Here is a 23,109-nt window from a genome sequence, read left to right on the forward strand (position 1 = left end):
TCATCATATATGCTCATTGCAACCTGTTGTAAGGGGACTGAAACCTTGATGATCTTCAGGGTCCTTTCCAACTCAAGTCATTGAGTCTATGATTCTGATTTCAGCTGAATGAACTTTTTTTGATCAACTTGATTCATGAAGGAACCAGAAGATGACTAGTTTAGATATAGATGCATGCATAACAGGGACTGAACAAAGTAAAATTAGTCGCAGATATGAAATCCAAAGATGTTTACTATACTGTCATGTTATAGTCTCCAAGAATATTCAGTCATATGGATTTCATCTAGTATGTGATGAAAATTCTCCATGAAACAATATGAAATGTTTATCTTGTATCATCTAATTGTTGTTGTTCTGACAATTGGGTAGAAAATATCAAACTTTTTTCTTGATACTTGTCAGTAATTATTTCTGTCCGTGGCAGTCAATGTGTCACATGTTAAACTGAGTCTCATTCATCCTCCCGTGGCAATTCTGAAGCCCACAAAAAAGTGACCAAAGCCTCTGCATGGACCAGAAAAATTTGCTGAGTGGCCCAAATCAATGTGAACTAGCGCAGCCCTTGAGTGTCACCTCACAAAACAAGCAATAAGTCCTCTGTGAAAATCCAGTCAGGAAGCTGAAATAGATCTACACATATCACTTCAAATCTAGAGAAAAACAAAACAGAAACCTCTGTTCCAGGTAACCTTCAGATGGAGTGAAAAAGTGGTAGCTTAGAAGGGTTTGGCTGGGTAAACCTTTTGCAGCCACACGGAGACACTTCTCTAGATACTGTCACACAGCATCCAGCACCAAATAGGTTTATGCAATGAAAGATTTTTCAGAGAAAGCTGAGGGTTTATCGCCATCTCTATTGAAGTTTCTCCCAGCTGTCCTCTCTTGCAACACTTGGACACTTCTTGTTACTATGCTGATGTCCACCGCACCACACGATTAGGTTATCCATCTGAATATGTTGGCACTAGCTGTTTTCATACCTGTTCTTTCTGTAGTAGAAGGAGCTTCTGCATATTTGATGAGGTTGCATTCAGTGGTTTTTACTATCCTGTTTCCAAATGCTAACTGAAGCCCTCACGTTGTTTGTCCAAACTATAGCTCATGAGTAATTATGCTAACAGGTCTTTTTAAGAAGTTATTTATGCCACTTTAAGTTATAGAGGTTTTTCCTCTTCCCCCCTCCTATTAGATACACATAATTTAAAGTAAGTACTGAACAGATGTGTCATTGAAAAACATCTTCTTAACATATGTATTTTCTTTTTATAATGTGATGGCTGAGAAATGTACGGTTTTGGCATGCATGGACAGTTTTTGAACTCTCATTACTGACCTATTCTGGAGTTACCAGTTTTGATTTCTCTTTCAGTTATTTTCTGTTTGGATAGAAACACTGACAGGAAAAGAAGAATGAAAAATGGCTGATTTCACACTACCTGGTACCAACAACTTCCGTAAATTCACTCCAGAATCCTTAGCTGCTATTGAAAAGAGAATTGCTGCCAAGAAGGATTGTCAGAAAAGTACCGTAGACCAGAAACCTGAGGAGAAACCACGTCCTCAGCTTGACCTAAAAGCTTTCCAAAAATTGCCAGCTCTCTATGGGAATCCTCCTCCAGAACTTATTGGGGAACCATTGGAAGACCTTGACCCATACTACAAAGATTGCAAGGTTAGAGCCAAACCAAACTGTTTAGATCTTAATGTGTTTTGTTATGTGGCTATAAACTGGTTATGTGAATAATCTGTGAAACAGTCTTGTTTATGCTCCTTTGGAAGAACTATCATCCCTTCCTATGTTATAATAATGTGTGAAGTTGGCACAGCTGAATGACATGCTGTAATCTTCAGGAGAAAAAAAAAAAATAACCCAAACAAACAAACCAAAACACCAAGCCTTATTTTAAATTACAGGAATTAAATATTATGAAATGCATTAGCATTTAAATCAGAATGGAAACATCAAAAATGAAATGAAAAAGTGAAGAAAATGAGGTTTTTGAGTCAGATCTACCAGAAATGATTATGATTTTAGAAGTTCTTTATTTTCATGGTTTCAAACTCTTCATCTTTGTCTCAATGGTTGTGCTCTGCTTACGTGTACAATAAATCATCCTCCAAGTATAACAATTACTATAAAATATTTGCTGGTGAAACCTTAAAACCTACTTATTCAAGTTCCATATTCTAGTCATGAATGACTGATGAAAATAATTGTTAATAAAGAGCAGAGAAATGGGAAATAATCTGTTGGAAATGAAGGATATTGCTTGAGAAATTGAGAAATATTTTGAGATAATTTCTACAATCTTGAGCTATAGAATCACTATCTGTATTAACAATAACATTAAAGTGTGCAACTCTTCCTTCTACCCTTCTACAGCTTGATTCAGAGGTCCAATTTACCCAAAGAGCACAGCCACAAGCAAAACTTATTTTGTTCTTTATAAGGATCAAGGTTTAAAAAAGGAAGTTCAAGATGAGCTTTTTTTTTCAGTTTTAATAGTTAACAGATATTAACTAATTCATCAGTATATGGTAAAAGGATTTCAAAAATTATGGTCTTCTCATTTAAACAAGCATACCAAAGTTAACATCAGAGTCTTTCATAAAACAGGGTGTAATAAAATATTTCATTACATTTATAATATTTCAGCTTCCTGAAAGTTTTACTTTGTTTCTTTTATTTTTAAGATCTTCATAGTGGTAAACAAACAGAAAACAATCTTCAGGTTTACTGCTACACGTGCCTTATGGATTCTCAGTCCTTTCCATCCAATCCGAAGAGCAGCAATTAAAATTTCAATACATTCATATCCTTTTCTGGGTTCATTCACTCTCTTTTGTTACAAAGATCTGAGTTATCCTGTCCTGTTACGTTTTAGAGCATTGAATGGCTCTAGGTTTTCCTCATTCCAAACAACTTCCAATTATGGTTTACATTAGATATTAGTGTTGTCTTTATGTTCTTGTTTCATTTAGTTGTAAACAGTTTTATGAGTACTCAGGGTTTCAAAGCCTGACTTTCCACTTTATTTTGTATTATAAGCATGATCTCTGATGTTGATTACCTGATGTCTTGTATCTCGTGCTGAGGCCTTTCTCAGTGAGGAAACTAATAAGGTATCCATTCTTTACTTCATGTTTTGTTTACCCAAACTATAAGAATTGAATTCAACTCCTTTGCAGAAGCAGATCACTGGCTACTTTTAAGAATAAAACACTGAGGCAGGCACACATATGAAAACACTGAACAATTGCACATACTGTATTTATTCTGGAAGTTAGATTAAAATATATATCTTTGGTATATGAAAGTAAAAATTGTCAGGGGTACTACTGTAGGGAAAGGATGCCTTTGGAATAAGAAGGTGATACAGCCCAAATCATGCACTTAGGGAATGGGACTCATTAGTGTATTTTTCCAGTTTGGTGCTTGAAAATGGGACCATAGCAAAAATGCTGTCACTCAGGAGTGAATCAGAGCCAGCACAGTCTGTGGTGTTACTGCATGGAGTTTAGGTTTTCAGCCATCTTCACACTGTGCAGCATTGGAATAGATTCAAAGCTGTGGTCATAGCAGAGTACAGGTATTCTTGGAGGAGTGATGGTTTCTCATCTGAGGGCTTCCTTGGGTAACATGTTGGCTATAATTGGTGTTTCAGCACCAGTTGGTCCATCTCCTGAGTTTGTGGCAATATTTGAATGTACCTATGGTTAAATACAAAGCATTTTTTGGAAGGATTGAGAGAACTGGTGGTTGAAAGGATAGATGTCTTTCTCTTGCTCATCTACAATCCTGGGTTGCCAAAGGTGTACTAGAACACTAAGCACGAGGTTCAGAGAAAGGTACTTCATCTTAAGTATCAACACTTGAGCTAGATACTCATGGTCTACTTCCTAACTTACAGTCAGTAGGTCCCCAAGAATAGCTGGGCAACACCAAGAGTTGGCATCTGCTGTCCTTTGAGGCATGCACAAGTATCATGGCAGATTTTGTTCTGACCCTACAGGAGAATAGAAGTCACAGAGTTTAGACTCTGGATGTTATTTAACTTCTATGAGCTATTCATTTCATTTAAAAATAAATGTACTTCCATTGGCGTTCTATGAGAACTACTTTATTATCATCAGTAGTTATGTTGCAGTGGTAATCAAGAACTTTTTTGTTTGTTACCTGCAAACCTTTTCTCTCAGCACTGTCAAGCTCCCAGTTTATTTGAAGATAAAACTCTGCAAATTACATAAGTTGTGTAAAAGGAAAGAAGAGGTAGAAAGAGAACAGCAAAATATGTTTTATTCACACGGGTTTGTAGTGTCTTTCCTGGTGCAAGGAAAACTGAAATTAGGTGATTCCAATTGGATTCAGTTCTCAGTTATATCCTGGTTGCTGCTGAGACCTTGAGTGAGTCAGACAGTCTCTAACAATTTTTTTTTTGCTGTAAAATAAAATTAAAAATGCATCCTTCATCTCACTCTATCTCAGTGGTTAGGAGTCATTTTACCAAGACTGCAATGCCTAGAGGCTGTACAGAATCAAGACAGCATAGGTAATAATAGCAGTGTTTTGTCATCTAATGTGGCTCAGAATCAGTGAATATATGTGCTCAGAGTCCTTACATGCAGTTTAAAAATACTAAAAATATTAATTTCCTAAACAGTGGGGTATGTAACTATGTTTCTAATCTGATGTCTTATTCTTTGCCTTCACTCCCATGACTTACATTATTCACTTGGTTTATAATATGCACAATTATAACTAATTGTGTGTTCATGGCTCAGAATGAGTCCTCTAAAAGTTCATCTCCATTGTGGAGCAAGTATGTTGAGTAAGTATCTGTGTGTAAGTGCTGTCTGTGCTTCAGTTATGTAGCCCTAATTAACTATTTAGCCTACTCTCTATCATTCATACAAGGTAGTTTATGAGGGATTTGGAAAACAATTGCTTGTGTTAGGTCTTCATAAGATTTTGCTTTAAGGTGGTATTTTTGTCTCCAGTCTCAGTAACCATAGTAATTATGGAGTTACAGGAGAGTGTTAGTGTATAGATTATGCTCTACAAAAGTTCTGTTGAACTAGTATCACGCCTTTCCCACTTTCTAAATTGATTTGGAAGTTACTGGCTTTTAATAAAAATATTAGAAATAATAAAAATACGTTTATAATTTAAAATGTCTTTAGAAAAATATTAGACTATGAACTCTGTTAGTGCTAACACAACATAAAGGAAAAGATACAAATTAATTAGTTTACAAACAGTCACCAAATTGTTTCTCTCATGATTTATGATGCTGAAACAACTGGGAGTGGCAAACTCATAGGCAAGCGGGAACAAGAATCTGCATGGTCCTAATATACGTATCTTCAGGGGATGCTTCCCTGCCTACGAGTGCACTAAAGTTAAGATAACAGTTATTCTTGCTGTTGGCATCAAAACTGCTGTTCAAATGCATTTCAGTAATAATTTCAGAATAATTATTTCTAAATGAAGAGGGAAGTACTACACATGTATAATTTCCTAGTGCATTTACTGAGTACCAAATGAATGCCTTTTGAATTCCTTAGGGAGATTGCTACCTTGTTGAAATAAGTGCACTTAATAAGTCCAGAAGAGCTTTTACTGATAATTTTCCATTAATAAGAATAATTGCCATCTTAAATTGAAAATTATTTAGCTTTGCATTTCTCTAAGCATTACAAACATTCTGTATAGAAATGGATGCAGTGTGTACCCCAAGTGAATAATACACAGACCATCCTGCATTCACTTGGCTATTTGAAACCAGAATGGGGCATGAATTTTGATCCTCATTTCAGCAAGTAGACAGTGTTTCTCATATTCTGGAGACTCACACAGAAGAGCTTGAAAGAAATTACTGAACACAGCAAAAGCGTGTCACAGGCATGTATGTTAGTAGCCATGGTTGGATAGTTGTCAACTACTTTCTCAGACTACATGTAAAGACTCTGAAATCAGTAGGGTTTTTTGTTGGTTTTTTTTTTTTTTGACCTGGTGTAGGGAACTGCTTTGGCAGGGGGGTTGGACTCAATGATCTCTTGAGGTCCCTTCCAACCCCTATGATTCTATGATTCTGTCACTTCTCCATTACTTTTGCTTGGTTTGCTGGCCTAGACAGTAAATAGTCTGACTGCATCTCGTATCCTCTTACATTAATTACTAATGCTGCTGTTTTCCTTTGGTACTTAGATTTACTTTCACTGGCATTTACACTTTTGAATCATTGATAAAAATATTGGCGAGAGGCTTCTGTCTAAATGAATTTACTTTCCTTCGAGATCCCTGGAACTGGTTGGATTTCAGTGTGATCATTATGGCGTAAGTGGGAACAAATAAAATATGGACTACCCATGCTTCTGCTCTGTATTTGAAGATTTTGTTACTGACAAAGGGGTGCCTTCAGTACAAAAAATAAATAAAATATGGTACATCTGAAATCATCTCGTCCAGATGACCATCTAGAGTCAATAACCATTGATTCTTCCCTTGTTTTATCACTCTGCTCAACTATGATACATTTATCTTTCAAAAAGGGAATGGACCAAGATGCAGTTAATCTCTTCAGTCCCATCTCATACCACTCTGCAGCCCTTTAACATGAATGAATGCATTTCAGTGTAATAGCTACGCTGTCCAACCTGAGTTACTATTGTGGATGAAAGTGTATATTTGAAAACAGAGCTCTATGTGTACACCAGCACAGTGGATTATGTTTCAGATCTTTCAAAATTCACAGTCCAGCCTTCAGTTTGCAATAATTAGAAAGGTTTCATACTGATTACAAGTAACTATGGAAGGGAGATAGATTTAAACTGGTTCAGCTTGGATAGAATAATTTTGAGTGATGTGTTTCTTTGTATTTTAAGTGCATAATATTTTAAGATACTGACAAAAAACTCAGCTTTACCCAAATCAAGAGCTACCCTGTAAGTAAATTCTAATAATCCAGAAAAGGCTTTCCATTTTATGAATATATATATATATATATATAAACACTTGTTATGTAGTTTATTAAAGTTCAAAACACATTTGGGATGATTAGAAGTTAAAACATAACAATAAAATAAGTGTTCTGTTTATCCTAATCAAAGTTTCCTGACTCTCCAGGTTCGTGGGAGCGTTCAGCAATCTGGGGAGTGTGTCAGCCCTTCGGACGTTCAGAGTTCTGAGAGCCTTAAAAACCATTTCAGTGGTCCCAGGTAAGAAATTCTATTTGCTGAATATTTTCAGTGACTTGTATCTGATTCTTTACTCCAGTCAAAGTATTGGATTTTCCTTCCTTCTCATTCCCTTTCTTCCTTTCATTTTTTTTTTCTGTATCTTTTACTGGCTGCAGATGTAGTTCAATATACAGACACAAATATTTTTCCAGTCCATCTGGCCCAGGCAGAATAAATCAAGCAATATAAACAAACATGTTTAATTTACTTTTATTAGATTGTAGCAATTTTAATAACATGCTATTGTGTTGATTTTACATTGTTCTTCTAGCTAGCCTACATGTGATGGTTCAGCAGAAACACCTCTAGTGATACAACAGTCTTCATTATTAATTATCTTTCAGCATCTTTGGGATGATGCATTCTTTGTCACCTTTCCCCTACTTTTCTCTTACTTATATAGTTAGTGGTTGTTTTTACATGGCTAAATGCAAACTGAAAACCAGTGTGTTGCCTCTGTATTGCCTTTTTATTTTTGTTATTTTTTTATCACATTCATTATTGCATACAGGTTGACCATGGATTCTGAGTTTGGACTATGGCAAGCTACTCTTTATGTAAATAAAAAGTAGACTATCCCTGATTCCTTGCCTAGACAACTTACAGGGAATAGTGGAACATCTGAAAGTTGTAGAGTCAGTCAAATGAAAAAAAGTTGCTCTCATATTAATTGCTCTCATATTAATTGCTCTCAGTGTTTCATCATGTTTTTCCCATTGTATGTTGTCTCTCTAGGACTCAAGGTCATTGTAGGCGCACTTATCCAGTCAGTTAAGAAACTTGCCAACGTGATGATCCTGACTGTTTTCTGCCTGAGTGTTTTTGCCCTCATAGGCCTCCAGCTTTTCAAGGGCAATCTGAGACACAAGTGTATGAAGAATTACACAGATTCCAGTATCAAAGATTTTTTACTCAACAAAACATGGGAATCCTTTGCAATGTTTGCTAATTATACAGGTAATTGTTCTTAATTCTTATGTTATCTGGCACTGTAAATACCCGTGTGTGCATGTGTAACCACTGCTGTATATGAGATTGAATATCTAGATGCATGACTACCTGATCATGCCCTTCATATTGCAAGAGCAGCTTGCAGCCATCCAGGAAAACTCTCCTTCACTATAATGTATAACACTCCTAATTTTTCAAGCTGTATTTCTCGGAATCACATGACCACAAATGAAACATGAGATAGTTCTCTGATGTAATTTCCCAAAGTTCAGCTTTCCTTACGCGTTCAAGGATTCTATCATCTTCATTTGCTGCTCAGTTATGTTGTCTTCATCTTGGAACCTTAGGAATTTTTTTTAAAGCCAACATTACTTTCATAGCATATGTACCCTACATCAGGTATGTATTTTATCTATAAGATATACATATATATATATATAAAATATACATCTTTCATACACATCTTGTCTGGAGCTGGTGACAGAAGTGTAGAGAAGAGATCTTACAAGATAAAATATATGCAGTGTAAAGGCCCAGAGAAGGCAGGCCTCAAGAAATTCAAAATCTATTTTGTTTCTCAAACTTCATCTTCTTCCCATCATATCCCTTCCACCTTGCATGCAGGGTCATTTAGGTTCATAGGTTCATTAGGTTGGAAAGGACCTACAAGATCATCTAGTCCAACCATCCTCCTATCACTATCTCTACCCAACTACTAAATTAAATCCTTTAGCACCTCATCTAAATGCTTCTTGAACAGCGCTAGGGATGGTGCCTCAACCACCTCCCTAGGCAGGCCATCCCAGTGCCTGACCACTCTTTCAGAGAAAAAATGTTTCCTCAGGTCTAATCTAAATCTTCCCCGGCACAATTTGCAATTATGCCAAAAAAAAAAAAAAAAAAAAAAAAAAGAAGTGCCAGTCAGATTTAATGAAAACTTTCCTACAGGACTTATGACTTGCCATGTTGTAAGGACAGTTTTCAATTAAATGTCTTTTTGACATATTTTCTACAGCCTGTTTTGGTCCTGTCCTAATGTTAAGTTCTCTCCTCCAACATGGAAACTACACATTACTATAATCTTCCGAAGCTCAGTCATTGAATCAGCTTATATAAACTATTGTCAGTTGGCAGGAGTAGAGCCAAACAAAATGTGGGCAGAGAGTAGCCTGTATGGTGTAATTACATAGTAGAGTAGAACAGATATTAAGGATTTCTGTGCTGGACCTGAATCACACTGACTTATCTGATGAGTCCAGCTGAGATTTGAGAAGTGTCAGGAAGAGATGAGATGTCCCTTACATCTGGGATAATAAACCCACAGTTTAATAGCAATAATTATCCCTCATCATTGAAGCTATTACCTTCTGTCTGATACTAGCTCAGGCATCAGAGTAACTCATGCAAAGAGAAATAGGGGAAGAGATCAAAAAGGGCATGGGTTCAGCATCCTGCTGGACAGATCAGTATTTCTTAGCTGAGCAGAGTTAGGACCTGATTTCCAGCTGCACAGAGTACTGATGTGGCATGGTTTTTAGCTGTACAGCCAAAGACTCTTTCTTTCTTCTCCAAGCAGGACTTTCTTTTTATTACTTGGAAGCAGAAATCATCTATGTTACCCCCAAAAATGTCCAAACTCTGTCTTAGAGAGCCAATTGTCACAGGCAAGAGAATTTGTCAACAGCTGCCAAATGTGAAGCTATTCTAGAGCTCGCACCCTCCAGTTCTTCGTTGGCGACAAAGATATAATACTGTAAAAGCTTTCTGTTTTTAGGGATTTCCTCAGTCTGAAATGTATGCATATAGAGAAGCCTGTGTGGAAGTGGGGAAAGGACATCTTGCAATAGGGAGCAGCTGCTGTGAGTGTGGGGAAACGCATCTCTCTTCCTATCTCTCTTCCTTCAGTATTTTTGTTATCATTTGTTTGAAGCGATGCATGTACATGCGCATACCCTTACACACACTCAGTAGTACGATTATCCCTTCTATTGAAGTATAGGGGATACAGACAAGAAAATGTGTTGGTTTTACATTTCTTCTCTCTCTCTTTTGTCTGTAGAACACTTCGCCATCAAGCCAGGTACCTCGGACATCTTGCTGTGTGGTCCTGGCGCTGGGTAAATTTACTTCAGAATATTTCTTGTTCAAAACTTTTCCGTGCCCCAGTGCTTCTTTGTTCAGTCATAAGAGATGAAAATGAAATAGAGACAAGGCTTTCCTTGATTGCAGAACTCAGGCAGTAAATTACACTGGGGGTCAGATAACACACATTGAGAACGAAGTGTTGTAGTAGGCGTGGACGAGGCACTGGGATGTGACACGATACGACCTCCCCTGCTCTGAGACTTATGGGTGATGCATGCTTAAGGGGCGTAGACGATGCTGGTTATGTATATAAAGAATTGTCGTGCCTTATTAAAGGTTATTTTGCCATTTTCTACATCACCATATTGGTGTCTGTATGTGGCTGTGGCCCTAGCGTGGAAGATCGCTAGCCCTCGGCAGTCCGACCTTCCAGAACGGAGACAACAACAAAGTGTGAACGTGCAGTTGGTTTACTCAGGTCTAAATGCCTTCCAGAAGTGCTATCTTTCTCCTCCCAATGGATGTATGAGAGTTGAAAACATGAAGGGTTTCATGGGAATGATGGGGTTGGCCTGGGTTAGTAGTTTTTTCCAGACTCTCTTCTTCCTTTGTTGCTGAATTGTAGGTGCTATTTTATTTTCTTCTCCAATTTCCAGCCAAATACTGCCTGGAGTAGAAGTTTGGCTTTCAGTATAAGAAAAAGCAGAGCTAAATAAATAATCCAAATTCCCACATAAGCTTAAGTCTTCCTCCAAAACCTTCAGTTAAAAGGGCTGTGCTTTCTTACTTTCACCTCTAGGACCTGTCCTCCAGAATACATATGTCTGAAAATTGGGCCAAATCCTGATTATGGTTTCACCAGTTTTGATACATTTGGCTGGGCCTTTCTCTCCTTATTCCGCTTGATGACCCAGGACTACTGGGAGCGTCTATATCAGCAGGTACCAGCTTCATGTTTCATTCAGAACAGAGCAATGTCTGAAGCAAAAAATTGTTAGAGAGGAAATGTCTGATAAAAGTAGACACAAGTCATAACCGTAACAGGTATCCACATCCTTCCTTCTCACTTCCAGCAAGCTGTGGTCTGCCCTCGACTCCCTGAAAAGGGATGTTCAAGTGCTTCCAAGCAATAGTCCTATTACACTGCTGTCTTTATAGCTTCCAAAAGTGCTAAAAGAGTTCCACATTGTCCTTCAAAATGCAGCAATGTCTCCTAAGCCATTCTCATGGAGTATATGTTCATGGATTCACGTGCAATGACATCGAAAAGATGGGGGAAAGGGCTGAGGGAGATATATTTCCATTTAATCTTTCTAAAGCATTTTGTCTAGAAATCTGAGTGCCTCTAAAGAATTCAATGACACACTGAAAGCCTACTTGGAATTAAATATGGTAATTCTTATCCCTGGCGTGTTGTGCTTACAGACCCTCAGAGCTTCTGGGAAGATGTATATACTCTTCTTCATGCTGGTCATCTTTCTGGGCTCATTTTATTTAGTCAATTTGATTCTGGCTGTAGTAACAATGGCATATGAGGATCAGAACAAGGCCACCATTGCTGAGACAGAGGCAAAAGAAAAGAAAATTCGGGAAGCCATGGAATTATTACAGAAAGAGCAGGAGGTATGTAAATTATATTATTGCAAACTTTAGTCTCGATGTTGTGTTACTAGATATGTAAGAAAATGCATCACTCTCTGTACACAGCCATATATGATAGTTATCTGTGGGAAGAGAAGCGTTGTTAGAAGCAGTGATTCTTAGAGATACAGGAGAAATTCCTTGTCCTGCTGTATATTTTTATCCATATTTCTCCAACAATGACTTTTTTTTTGTGGATAATGATCTTTAAAATCTGTTGTAAGAAATGTTAAAAATTGGAAAATATAAAATTCCATAAACTAACAGCTTCCAAAGTAATGCATGGTCATCTTTTTCTTCTGCTTCATCGTTGTGGATTGCTGAGCAGAGGAATATACAATAATTGAGTTGTTAACTGCAGTAAAATCTCAGTCAGAGCACACTGTACTTGAGTGAAAAGTTATTTGTAACTTTCATAGTTTAGAAGCTTCTGGAATGAAATATTCCTCCCCATTTTGAAAACATTCAAATCCTAAATTCAATATGGGAAGGCAAGTGATCCACAGCATGAATAGAGTCCTATGGATACTCAGTGACAAGACAAGAATTTTAATACTGTTTGAGTGTTTATTTGGGGAAAAAAATATATTCAACAGAACTACTTTCAAGCTGAGTATTTTTATAGTAAGCAATTATGCCATATGGAGGAATAGAAATTTAGTGTGATTATTTTGCCCCTGGCAGGCGCAATACACATGATCATGTAACATACTGCAAATAGCAAATTGTTCACTGCTCCTTATGTTGCAGAAATTCACTTCTCTTTATTTTACTATTATCACATATTGGAAGATTTTTACCAACTTTTGTGAAACACAGATTGTTAAGAAAAAATAATATAGAACACAGAAGTGTTTTTTACTGCTTATTTTGTAAGTAAAAATCCCACACATGTTTTTGTTTTAATTTTAGTCACTGAATGTTAAAGGCATTGATATCCTGTCAATTAGCTCCTTCGAAGGCTCTCCTTTGTCTGCCAAAGAAATAAAAGAAAGAAGCAATAGGAAAAAGAGAAACAAGTCCTTGGGGATTGAAGAGTATGAAGAAGAACAGTTTCCCAAGTCACTGCTCGCAGACAGTCAACGAAAGTTGGTAATCTATTGTTTGAATCTGAGATCCTTAAAGCTTTTCCAATTTTAATACTAAAATAAATTGCTTGAAAGCATGAACAAAATCCTGATGCAAACACCGATCACTTTTCAACTTTTAAAATAAGCATAATCCTTATGAGATAAGGAGGAATTATATGAAAAAATTAATTTGAAAAGGTAATACTATAAGCAAAGGGTGGAAGAAAAGTTGTAACAGCAGTTAAAATACATTTTCCTTATCACTGAGAAATAGAAAAAATGAAGGGCTATCAGGATTTAACTTTAGTGCCATCATTTTCTTTTTAAAAATTCTTATTTAAAATGTGAGTACAATGATTATACATAAAAATTGCTGATACAGCCAGCAGGATCTTATTATCTGGCTTTTAAAACCTAAGCAAAATTCTTCTTGAATAATCAAAATTAAATCAGAGTTTTGGACTTGATATGGTTGATAAGGAATTTTATGAAACTCTAAACTTTAATCTGTTCCACAAGTTTTCTCTATGATGTTCTGTCATTTTCCCTTTATTTCTGTCTTTGGTCTTTCAGTCCCTCCTTGGCTTGGTGTATGGACCCAACGCCAATCAGGTGAAGCGCAGGCTTAGCCATGGCAGTGTATTCAATTTCCAAATACCTGCTTTAGAAGTCGACTCCAGTGTGGATTCCACTGATGAGAGGGCTGGCAGCACAGGGGAGAACAAGATCCAGGGCAGGTCAATGTCAGTGCCACAGGTGGGAAGACGCTCCAGCATGCAAAGCCAAAGGAGCCATGGATCCCACCCTGCCACCCCCAGCTGCATGCAGAGCAGCAAGCGGGCCAACACAGATGACTGCAATGGTGTGATTTCGGTGATGGGAGGAGGAAACAGCAAGGTTACAGGGCATGGCTTAGATCCAGCCCCTTCTGAAATGGTAATGCTTCTACCAGTAATGGCAGATCTGAGGAAGGAAAACTGCTATTTTAAGTATATACTTCATATTATCGTTTCTCCATATATATATATTTTTGGTGGGTTACTAGTGCTGGCACTGTAACCCACCAGAAAATCTTTTTATCCCTTGCCCTGTCCAGGATGATTGTTTTGAGCAGCACCTTTAGGTCCTTCTCCTGTACAGCATCTTTAGCATCATGCAGAAGCTTTGTCTGTAAGTCCCCCATGCAAATGGGTAGAGATGTGCTGTTACTATTTTACCCCTCATCTCTCTCCATTTCCATTAGTCTGTGGAAGATTGTTGGGTCTGCTTGCCCTCACGCCTAATTCCAAGCTATGTATTTGCCTGTTGCTGCTACATGCTTGAGGGATCCATTTACTGTATAATTATTACTGATGTGTAGGATCTTTGTTTTAAGCACTATTACATCTTGTAGACAGGTACATTTATTTGGCTGCATGTCATCATTCCTATTAACTTTCATAGTTACCCATCATTGCATCCTGCTTCATTTTATTCCTGTGGTATCTCCCTAATTGTGTTTATTTCTTTAAGCAGCCAGCTGTGTATAATGAGAGCAGCATGATGCATTTACATCCTCAGCTATCAGTGGAGTACTTTAACGAGACACTTCAGAGACAAAGGGCAGCAAGTGCAGTCAGCATAATTACCAGTGTTTTAGAGGGTAAGTGGCTCCTCATTATGCTTATTTCAATCCTGAGGTAATGTTAGAGTAAAAGAGCAAAATATCAATACATTTCTTAAAAGTTAACAGAGATTTATAGATCTGTAGTTGGGAATTACATGACTAATTAGGCTCTTTTTTAATTAAAAAGAATGCATTATCACACATTCTTCGTGTGCTAGAACTTATCCTTTGCCTTTTGTAAGATCACATTTCATAGGACCGAGGAAGAGGTTGGAGTGAAGCTGGCAGGGAAGAATTTCTCTGGGGCATGAGAAGGAGAACTGGAGCAGTGGCTTCTCCTCTTGGCCATGTGACTGCTACTCCATCACGAATATGCACGCAGATTCAAGCATTAGGATAACAAAGGCAGAATTAATTGTGGCAATTCCTGGAGTCTGAGCACTTACCTTACCATTCTATGTGAATTTTTGAGGGCTATCTTGCTGATTGTTGTTTTGCTGGCTGGTAGTTACAGTTCAGATCTTTCTGAGGAAAAAAAAAATCAGCCTCAAGTTCTACCATTTTCTGGACAAGAGTGAGAATAAAATACATATTTTTGATGTGGAGCTTTATCGCTGATTCTTGGAGAAATGTATGAGCCATAGCAAGGGTGGTAGTGCTGTGTCAGAGAGGTCCCTTTTCTTAAATTTCTTTACACTGCTCTTGGAAAAATCGCAGTTGGAACACATCACCTGAAGCCTTGCTTTCAGATTTAATTCACTAAAAATGCAGATATTCAGTGGTGTAGTGGGATGGAAACAGCATCTTCATGTAACAGGGTCCATCGACAATGGGTCCCTGTCCATGTAGCCATGGATTATTCTGAGAATGGGCATTGGAATAGGGAGCAGGTTGTCTTTGCTGGAATCTGAATGCTGGCTGCTCTAGATCTGTACCATATGTTTAAAGAAGGCACTTGATTAAGAAGAAATTAATGAGAGCTAAACCTGGATTTGAGTCAGGATGTTCACACTGGGATAAGTAGTGTGGGATGGAATCTGGAACTTGAATCTGGAGGAGAAGAAATTACACCTAAACTGTGGGAAGAAATAAGGACAGGTCCAGAGAAGAAACGGATAAAAGTCAGTTCTAGATTACCAGACCTTTGAGACATTTTCACATCCCTGAAGATCAATTTACTTAAAGCTTGATACACGCACAGTAGGAATGATTAGTAAGTTCTAGTTTGTCTATGAACTTGCACAAGGCTTCAGCAGGGTATAAAAAGTGTTTTGGAGCACTGACTAATATTCAAGAAAGAAAGGACATTTATATTTGACCAAGAGCCTGTAAATGGCAACAGCAGAACAGCTTCTATTCCATATTTTACTCATAGAAAATGAAGATGTATTTGTGCTTGCATCAGTTTAGAAATGGTAGGCATGGATTTTCCAATAGAATTGGCCTAAGGTGAAGCTTTGGTTACTGTGGTTTGTATTTGTCTCATCTTCTGAAGAAGGACTTCAGAGCCTTGGGGAGACTGGTCAGGGATTCAGGAGCACAAGTTGTTTTCTTCTCTATCACCCCAGTTATAGGAAATAACAAGGGACTGAACACAATGGGCCAACAGATTAATACTTGTCTCTGAGCCTGGTGTGCCTGACAGGAGTTTGGGTTTTTTGACCCTGACTCTATTCACATGAGACCAGGACTGTTGGCAACTGATAGGAATAGCTTATCCCACCAGAGGAAAGGGGTTATGATGTGAGTTGGCTAGATTCATTGATAGACCAATGAAAGGGTGTGAGGGTGAAACTGGAGTCACTAGAAAGAAGCCAGTACACAACATGGCAGTGTTTGAGGAGGGGGATGTGCTAGAAAGATCCCACAGTTTCATGATTTGGTGAAGGAGGTGGATGGCACACATTTTTCTAGGAGTATTACAAGGGTTGGTGTGAGGTTGGTTACCAGGGAAACACCTGACTTATGCTTATGAGGGTACTAAGGCTTCTCCCACTCAAAAGATAGCCCAGCTCAAGTGCACTTATTCTAGTGTACACAGCATGGGTAACAAACAGGAGGAACAGGAGGACACTGTGCAGTCAGAAAACTATGACATAATTGCCAACGCAGAATATGGATGAGATAATCCCTTGGGAGGTAGTTCTGGGATGCATGGGAGGCCAGGAAGGCTGGGAGTACTTTAAGGAAGTTATTATGAGGGTGCAAGAGCTGACCATCCCCAGTTCATGGAAAACAAGGCGACAGGGAAGGAAACTGATCCATCTGAACAGAGACCTCTACTCTCTGAACATTTGAGGCTACCATTCACTCTCGAGGGATTCAATGGAGGCAAAAACGTTGGAAGTGATTCAGTCCTACATGTCTACATAAGGATCAGAGTAAATTACAGATTTGTTAAGATTGGAAAAGACCTCTAAGGTCATCTAGTCCAATCATCAGCCCACCCCGACCATACCCCATGTCCCTCAGTGCCACAAGTCCATGGCTCTTGAATACCTACACAAACAGCGACTTCACCACCTCCCTGAGCAGACTGTGCCAGTACCCAACCACTCTTTCTGTGAATTTTTTCTTAATATCCAGCCTGGATATTAGAAAAATATGTCTTACCTGCTTCGTTACCTATAAGATCATCTAGGGTGAGTGTGTAACCTTTTCTTCCTAAACATCTGCGTTAGGTTAGGTGATTGTAGTATGATCCTATGCCTAAAACCTGAAGCAACAGCTTTTGAAGTAACTTCACGTCAGTTAATTTTGTATCCATAGAAAAAATATCAGAAGAAATTGAGTTTTACCTTTGGACTTATTACTGATGTTAGGAATGCATGAGTGATAGAAAGTGCAGGGAAGCCTTGGAGCTCTACATGAGTTTTGAGATTTCTTCTCTTGTCTTTTGAGTACTTGATGAAATTATTTTACCATCTTGCTCAGCAACAACTGTTTATAATGGAGTTTTCTTTTGCTTTTAGAACTTGAAGAATCAAAACAGAAATGCCCAAGATTCCTGACAGATTTTGCTTTTAAATATCTAATTTGGAACTGTTGTCCACTTTGGTTGAGAATCAAGAAAAAAGTGGCTGCTTTCATAAAGGATCCCTTCATTGATCTTACCATAACACTTTGCATTGTGATGAATACTTTGTTTATGGCATTGGAACACAATAATATGACAGACAATTTTAAATCAATGCTCAATGTGGGCAACTTGGTAAGCAAATTTTCAGCCACGTGACCTTTTATACCAAAAACTGATTGATGAGTGTTTTCACTTGAGATACAAAAAGTAGCTGTAAAAATGAAGGGTTAGCAAACTCTGTATTTATGAAGTCTACATTTTTAATACAAATGATTCCAAGATTTTATCGATGAAGTTCTAATGCACTTGTGAGAAAGCAGAAAACAACTCTCCAATTTTAACAGAAAGTACATTAGAAGTTAAAAAAAATTGGGTTTATTGACGTGTCTGTCAATGTTACCATACTGGTGGAAACATTATCTAAAGATTAATTAATGGTAACTTTTAGGCTGATGCTACTGTTTTCTTGATTACAGATCTTTACAGGAATCTTCACTGCAGAAATGGTCTTAAAACTCATTGCTTTAGATCCCTACTATTATTTTCAGCAACCATGGAATATTTTTGACAGCATAATCGTCACACTGAGTTTAATAGAGTTGAGTTTACCCAGACACAGAGGCAAAAATGAAAAGCGAAAAGGGGGAACCCTGTCAGTTTTACGATCCTTCAGACTGGTAAGCCTTACATATACATCATTCTATGAAACATTACTTCATGAATACAATAGAGAATACTTCTGTTGTCTGTAGCGAGGATGTAGGAACTTGTTTAATTTTCTCAGAAATGGAAAGAAGAAATATTGTTAAACTTGTAGTGTTAGAGTTAAAGTTTAATGCCATGTATTTCCACTTAATATAGTAAGAAATAGTCAGAGAAAAAAATATTCCAGAGCATAGATGTTACAAAACCAAAGTCACTAATGAAATACTAGCTCAAATATGGCTTTTGAAAGGGGATGCTTTACTAATCTACTTTATAATCTAACACTGGAGAGAATGCTGAAAAAATCCTCTGCCTGTCTCTGTCTGTGTGAGCCAAGCACTTACCAGAACTCAGGCTAGGCAGGTCCTTAAGGAGATTCTTGGTTTATTTCTGCAATGTTGTTCAGTTCTTGGGTAAATAAATGTATAAATACTTTTCTAAAAGTGTTAGTGCTGCCATGCCACAAACTCTATATTGCTGGAGAATGTCTACAGAGTAGTTTTTACAGGTCTGAACAGCAGAAAAATTGGTTATCTCTGCTGATGCCTAACACAACTTTTTATGTTTTCACACAGCTGAGGGTCTTCAAACTGGCAAAGTCCTGGCCAACTTTAAACACACTCATTAAAATCATTGGCAACTCCCTGGGTGCGCTGAGTAACCTCACCCTTGTCCTGGGAATCATTGTGTTCATTTTTGCTATAGTAGGGGTGCAGCTTTTTGGGGGAAGCTATCGGATCTATGGTGACAAAATAAAAAAAAATGGTGAAATACGCTGGCACATGATGGACTTCTTCCATTCGTTCCTTGTCATTTTCCGAATTCTGTGTGGAGAATGGATTGAGACCATGTGGGACTGCATGGTGGTAGCTGAAAAGCCACTGTGCCTTCTTGTCTTTCTGCTGGTCATGGTTATAGGAAATTTAGTGGTGAGTTTTTCAATATTTTCTTCTCTTAGTACTGTTGATGTTAGAGTCAACTTAATTGATCTTCATCAGTAAAAAATAGATCACCATAGCACATGTAAAACAGTTACTATGTCTGCTATAGTCTCTAAAATCTTATTTTATCTGCCATTGAGCTTTTGTCTGTATGTTCTTAGTTTCAAGTTTTCCAAGATCTTTATCAGCAATAATTGAATCTACAGTTATATCACTGAAATCAGGATTCTTTTTAATCACTTCCTTAGATGAATTCTCTGGAGGTCTATTTACATGCAAGAGCTACAGCTTATGCCAGTCACTTCCATGAACATCCTGCTGTGGATCCAGGTGTTATTTGTCCAGTTCTGAAAGTAGAAAAATTGTGCAGTGTAAATCCCACTCTAAATGGGATCAGAGGACTTAATATGAAAAATTCTTTTCCATTTTTTCCATTGCATTTAAATAAATAAATAGGGAAAAAATAACGTTTATATGTATGTTTAAAATGTACTCTAAAACAAGGAGGAAACCTCCCTTTGAGCCTCTCTTGATTTTGATTTTTGCAACAATGCTGTATGTTTGACAGCACTGCTGTGACACTATCTGATTTTACATCCCAGTTGGGAAACTTCCATGGAGGACTTATTTAATTCTAGTTTGAAGAGGAGAGTTGTCATTAAACAAATTGGCTGTGACTGTAGTATTTGTTACTACCATGAAGTTTGAAAGTTGTTTTGACCAAATAATTAGATACCATTTTAAATAACTTTTAGGGGGAAGAGTGACATGGGAACCGAGAGGGAAATTTAATTAATCAATTGTAATGTGATTGGTCATAGCCATTTCATCTTTGCTTTGTTTTCACTTGATCAGTAAGACTGAACTTTTGTAACATTTTGTCTTCTACATTAGAGTTTTTAGATTTATGAATGCAACTCTCCAGGCTTCTTGTTTTATCAATATTTAAATGACTTCTAGGTACTCAACCTCTTCATTGCACTGCTGCTGAATTCCTTCAGCGCCGACTGTCTCCAAACAGTGGAAGATGATGGAGAGATGAATAATCTCCGGATTGCCTTTGCTAGGATTCACAAGGGACTGCACTTTGTGAAGAGTGTTATGTGGGACACCTGTTGTGGAAAGCTCAGGCATCTAAAGAAAGCACACAGGAAGAAAAACAAATCAACTGCCCAGAACCCACTGCATTTGGGAAAAGAAAGAAAACATTGTAAAGACGATTACAATATTGAATGGGCTGAAAAAAATGGGGAAATATGTTCAGGTCTTGATGATTTTATTACCAATCCCAATGTGTTTGTTTGTGTCCCTATTGCTGAGGAAGAGAATACAAGTGAGGGCTTTGATGATGAGGATAAACTGAGTGCATTTTCAGACACAGAATACAGTAAGCAGGTAATACATTTGCTTGTTTGGGGATCAAAACCTCCCAAATCAAAACACCCTGCGTGTGTTCAAGGTCAGGTTGGATAGGGTTCTGAGCAGTCTGATCTAGTACTTGATATAGTGGTTGGCAACCATGTCTACAGCAGGGGGTTGGTACCTTATGACCCTGAGGTCCCTTCCAACCCAAGCCGGTCTATGGTTCTGTTATATTAGGGTGCATGTATACTGAAAGATAAATACTTGGGAGAAGACTGTCATTGGCACAACATGGTGGCATACACTGACCCATATTTCCATAGTTAACAAATTTTGAACCAGTTAGGAATGTTTAGAATGAGGGTAAATTCATCACTTGGAGGCTTTTATAACGTCCTTTTCTTGTCTTGGTGTTTCCCACATGAAGTTTCCCTTTTAATCCCTATGCAAAAAATCTCACTTCTGTAGTCTCAGGATCCCAGTGTTAATCAGCTCACTGAATTACTAATTCCTTATTGCTGTATGGCCATTAGGAAATTTTTCCTATCTCTGTTGCTAGATAGTATCAGATTCAAAATGATCTTAAATGTGATTTCTGTCTAGAACATCCCACTTTAAATGAAATGTACAACTTATTTTTCTTTTTATGTTTTTCTAATTTACCCACCCCCAAAAAAGGGAAAAGAGAACCCTGCTAATCCACATATTATTTTCAGGAGGAAAATCATCTGAGGCAAAGAGGGGAAAGAGGGAAAACTTCAGGAAGCTGGAGTAAAGTGTCAGGACTTTCCTCTGAAGAATTCAGTGTGCTTTATCTAGGAAAAGATAGGAAGGTTGAACCATCATCACAAGAGCATAAAGAGGTAAATATATAGACACATGTAAATAGATTTTATGGCATCGACTTTCTAGTGCTGGTTAGGCTTGGGTACGCTTTTGCTCATGGAGTGGAATTCAGTGGTGGCAGCAGCACTGTGCTTGTTGTTGCCAGTCTGACTGGTTAATGAAAGACCCAAATTCTTGAATGAAAATGAACCCTTGCTGGGTTTCTACATATTGATCTTTCAGAAAACATTCAAGAAAATGACCTCTTTTCCAGCAGTACACCAAAGACAAAACCCAAGAGTAAGTCATTTGTAACAAACAGCCGACTCAATCATACATTAGTCTGAAGGGATAGAGAAAAGCCTTGGAATTGAATAATACATACTATAATTCCAGTTTCTAATTCAAAAGTACTCTAATGGTTGTTCAGAATGTATATTTATCTGGTTCTTTTGTTTGAATGTGTTTTCCTAGTTTTTTCTGATTTTAGCCCATTGAGGACCATATGTACTTGAAAGCAAGTTTAAATCTCTCTAATTTATGATCTTATTGAGCAGTTAAAATTGTTTCATGTGGATATATACTGTACGAATATGCCTTAGGCTCCTATTTGAATGCAACTATTGGTAATTCCAAGCTTACACACTTTTAAAGTCACAAAGTCTATTCCATTCCTGACTTGTAATATTAGCACATAACCAAGTTTAGATTCTGAATGTCATTTGCTTGTGGATCTTATTCATCTGGAACTGAATGCAGGGAGAATCAATACCTGATCTTTTGCTTGGCAGTTTGACTCTGTCAGCTCTTCTGAAGGCAGCACAGTGGATCTGACAAACCCTGAAGATCTGTTGAGGCAGATTCCAGAGTTTGCTGAAGACAAGACACCAGAAAAATGTTTTCCAGAAGGTAAGCTTACATGTTTGTGAAGTGTCAAAAATCCTGTTGTTCTAGGAATGCTGAGCTGATAGGGTGAGGTTAATTTCACTTAATTTTAGATGTCAACAAATGATTTGGTCATCATCCCTGTGTAGTGAACAGAGAGATTGTGGCACCAGAAAAAATAAACTCTTTTTCCTTAAAAAAAACAATGGATTGCTTGTAAGTGGTGAAGATCAGAACACTAAAAAGTAGATCACTATAGAGAAGTGAGGTGAGTCAAAATCAGTTTTGAATTAACCCAAGTGTATAAAATCAGACCACTCCTGACAATGGGCACCAGAACAAAGCACATCTGATTTGTCTTTGGTCTACATGTACTTCCATTACTTGCAATTTTTATCTCTCACTTTCAGGTTGCGTTAGATACTTTCGTTGCTATAAGGGTAGAGCTGTAAACTTTGGAGGAAAAACATGGTGGAATCTGAGGAAAACCTGCTACCAAATTGTTGAGCACTCCTGGTTTGAATCCTTTATTGTATTCATGATTCTTCTGAGCAGTGGAGCCCTGGTTTGTGGAACACAATTTAACTTATTTCTTTAGAAGCATTTTTAGCTTTAATAGCACCCAGATAAGTTATGTTTGGCAGAAAACACAAGATATACCTTTGAACTCACCAGGTGAAAAAGAGCAGTCATTTATCTGCTATTGTAATTATCACA

At 37.6% G+C, this 23,109-nt stretch overlaps 1 protein-coding gene across 1 annotated transcript in view; it reads left to right on the top strand.

The window, feature by feature from the left end:
• The first annotated feature begins 1,411 nt into the window (after window positions 1-1,411).
• LOC136053876 (sodium channel protein type 5 subunit alpha-like) overlaps window positions 1,412-23,109 on the top strand; it is a 31,086-nt gene continuing 9,388 nt past the window's right edge. The window contains exons 1-19 of the mRNA XM_065744831.1: window positions 1,412-1,675; window positions 2,698-2,816; window positions 4,728-4,832; window positions 6,212-6,340; window positions 7,130-7,221; window positions 7,978-8,199; window positions 10,253-10,310; window positions 11,078-11,219; window positions 11,704-11,901; window positions 12,832-13,011; window positions 13,563-13,968; window positions 14,509-14,631; window positions 17,568-17,806; window positions 18,151-18,351; window positions 18,955-19,308; window positions 20,281-20,715; window positions 21,402-21,545; window positions 22,299-22,416; window positions 22,803-22,957. Coding sequence (XP_065600903.1) covers window positions 1,421-1,675; window positions 2,698-2,816; window positions 4,728-4,832; window positions 6,212-6,340; window positions 7,130-7,221; window positions 7,978-8,199; window positions 10,253-10,310; window positions 11,078-11,219; window positions 11,704-11,901; window positions 12,832-13,011; window positions 13,563-13,968; window positions 14,509-14,631; window positions 17,568-17,806; window positions 18,151-18,351; window positions 18,955-19,308; window positions 20,281-20,715; window positions 21,402-21,545; window positions 22,299-22,416; window positions 22,803-22,957 — 3,675 coding nt within the window. The 5' untranslated portion in view covers window positions 1,412-1,420. The remainder of the gene's footprint in view (window positions 1,676-2,697; window positions 2,817-4,727; window positions 4,833-6,211; window positions 6,341-7,129; window positions 7,222-7,977; window positions 8,200-10,252; window positions 10,311-11,077; window positions 11,220-11,703; window positions 11,902-12,831; window positions 13,012-13,562; window positions 13,969-14,508; window positions 14,632-17,567; window positions 17,807-18,150; window positions 18,352-18,954; window positions 19,309-20,280; window positions 20,716-21,401; window positions 21,546-22,298; window positions 22,417-22,802; window positions 22,958-23,109) is intronic.

This window comes from Cyrtonyx montezumae, unplaced genomic scaffold (genome assembly GCF_038088225.1).
Source record: "Cyrtonyx montezumae isolate F1298 unplaced genomic scaffold, pur_monq_1.0 scaffold_32, whole genome shotgun sequence".
NCBI lineage: Eukaryota > Metazoa > Chordata > Aves > Galliformes > Odontophoridae > Cyrtonyx > Cyrtonyx montezumae.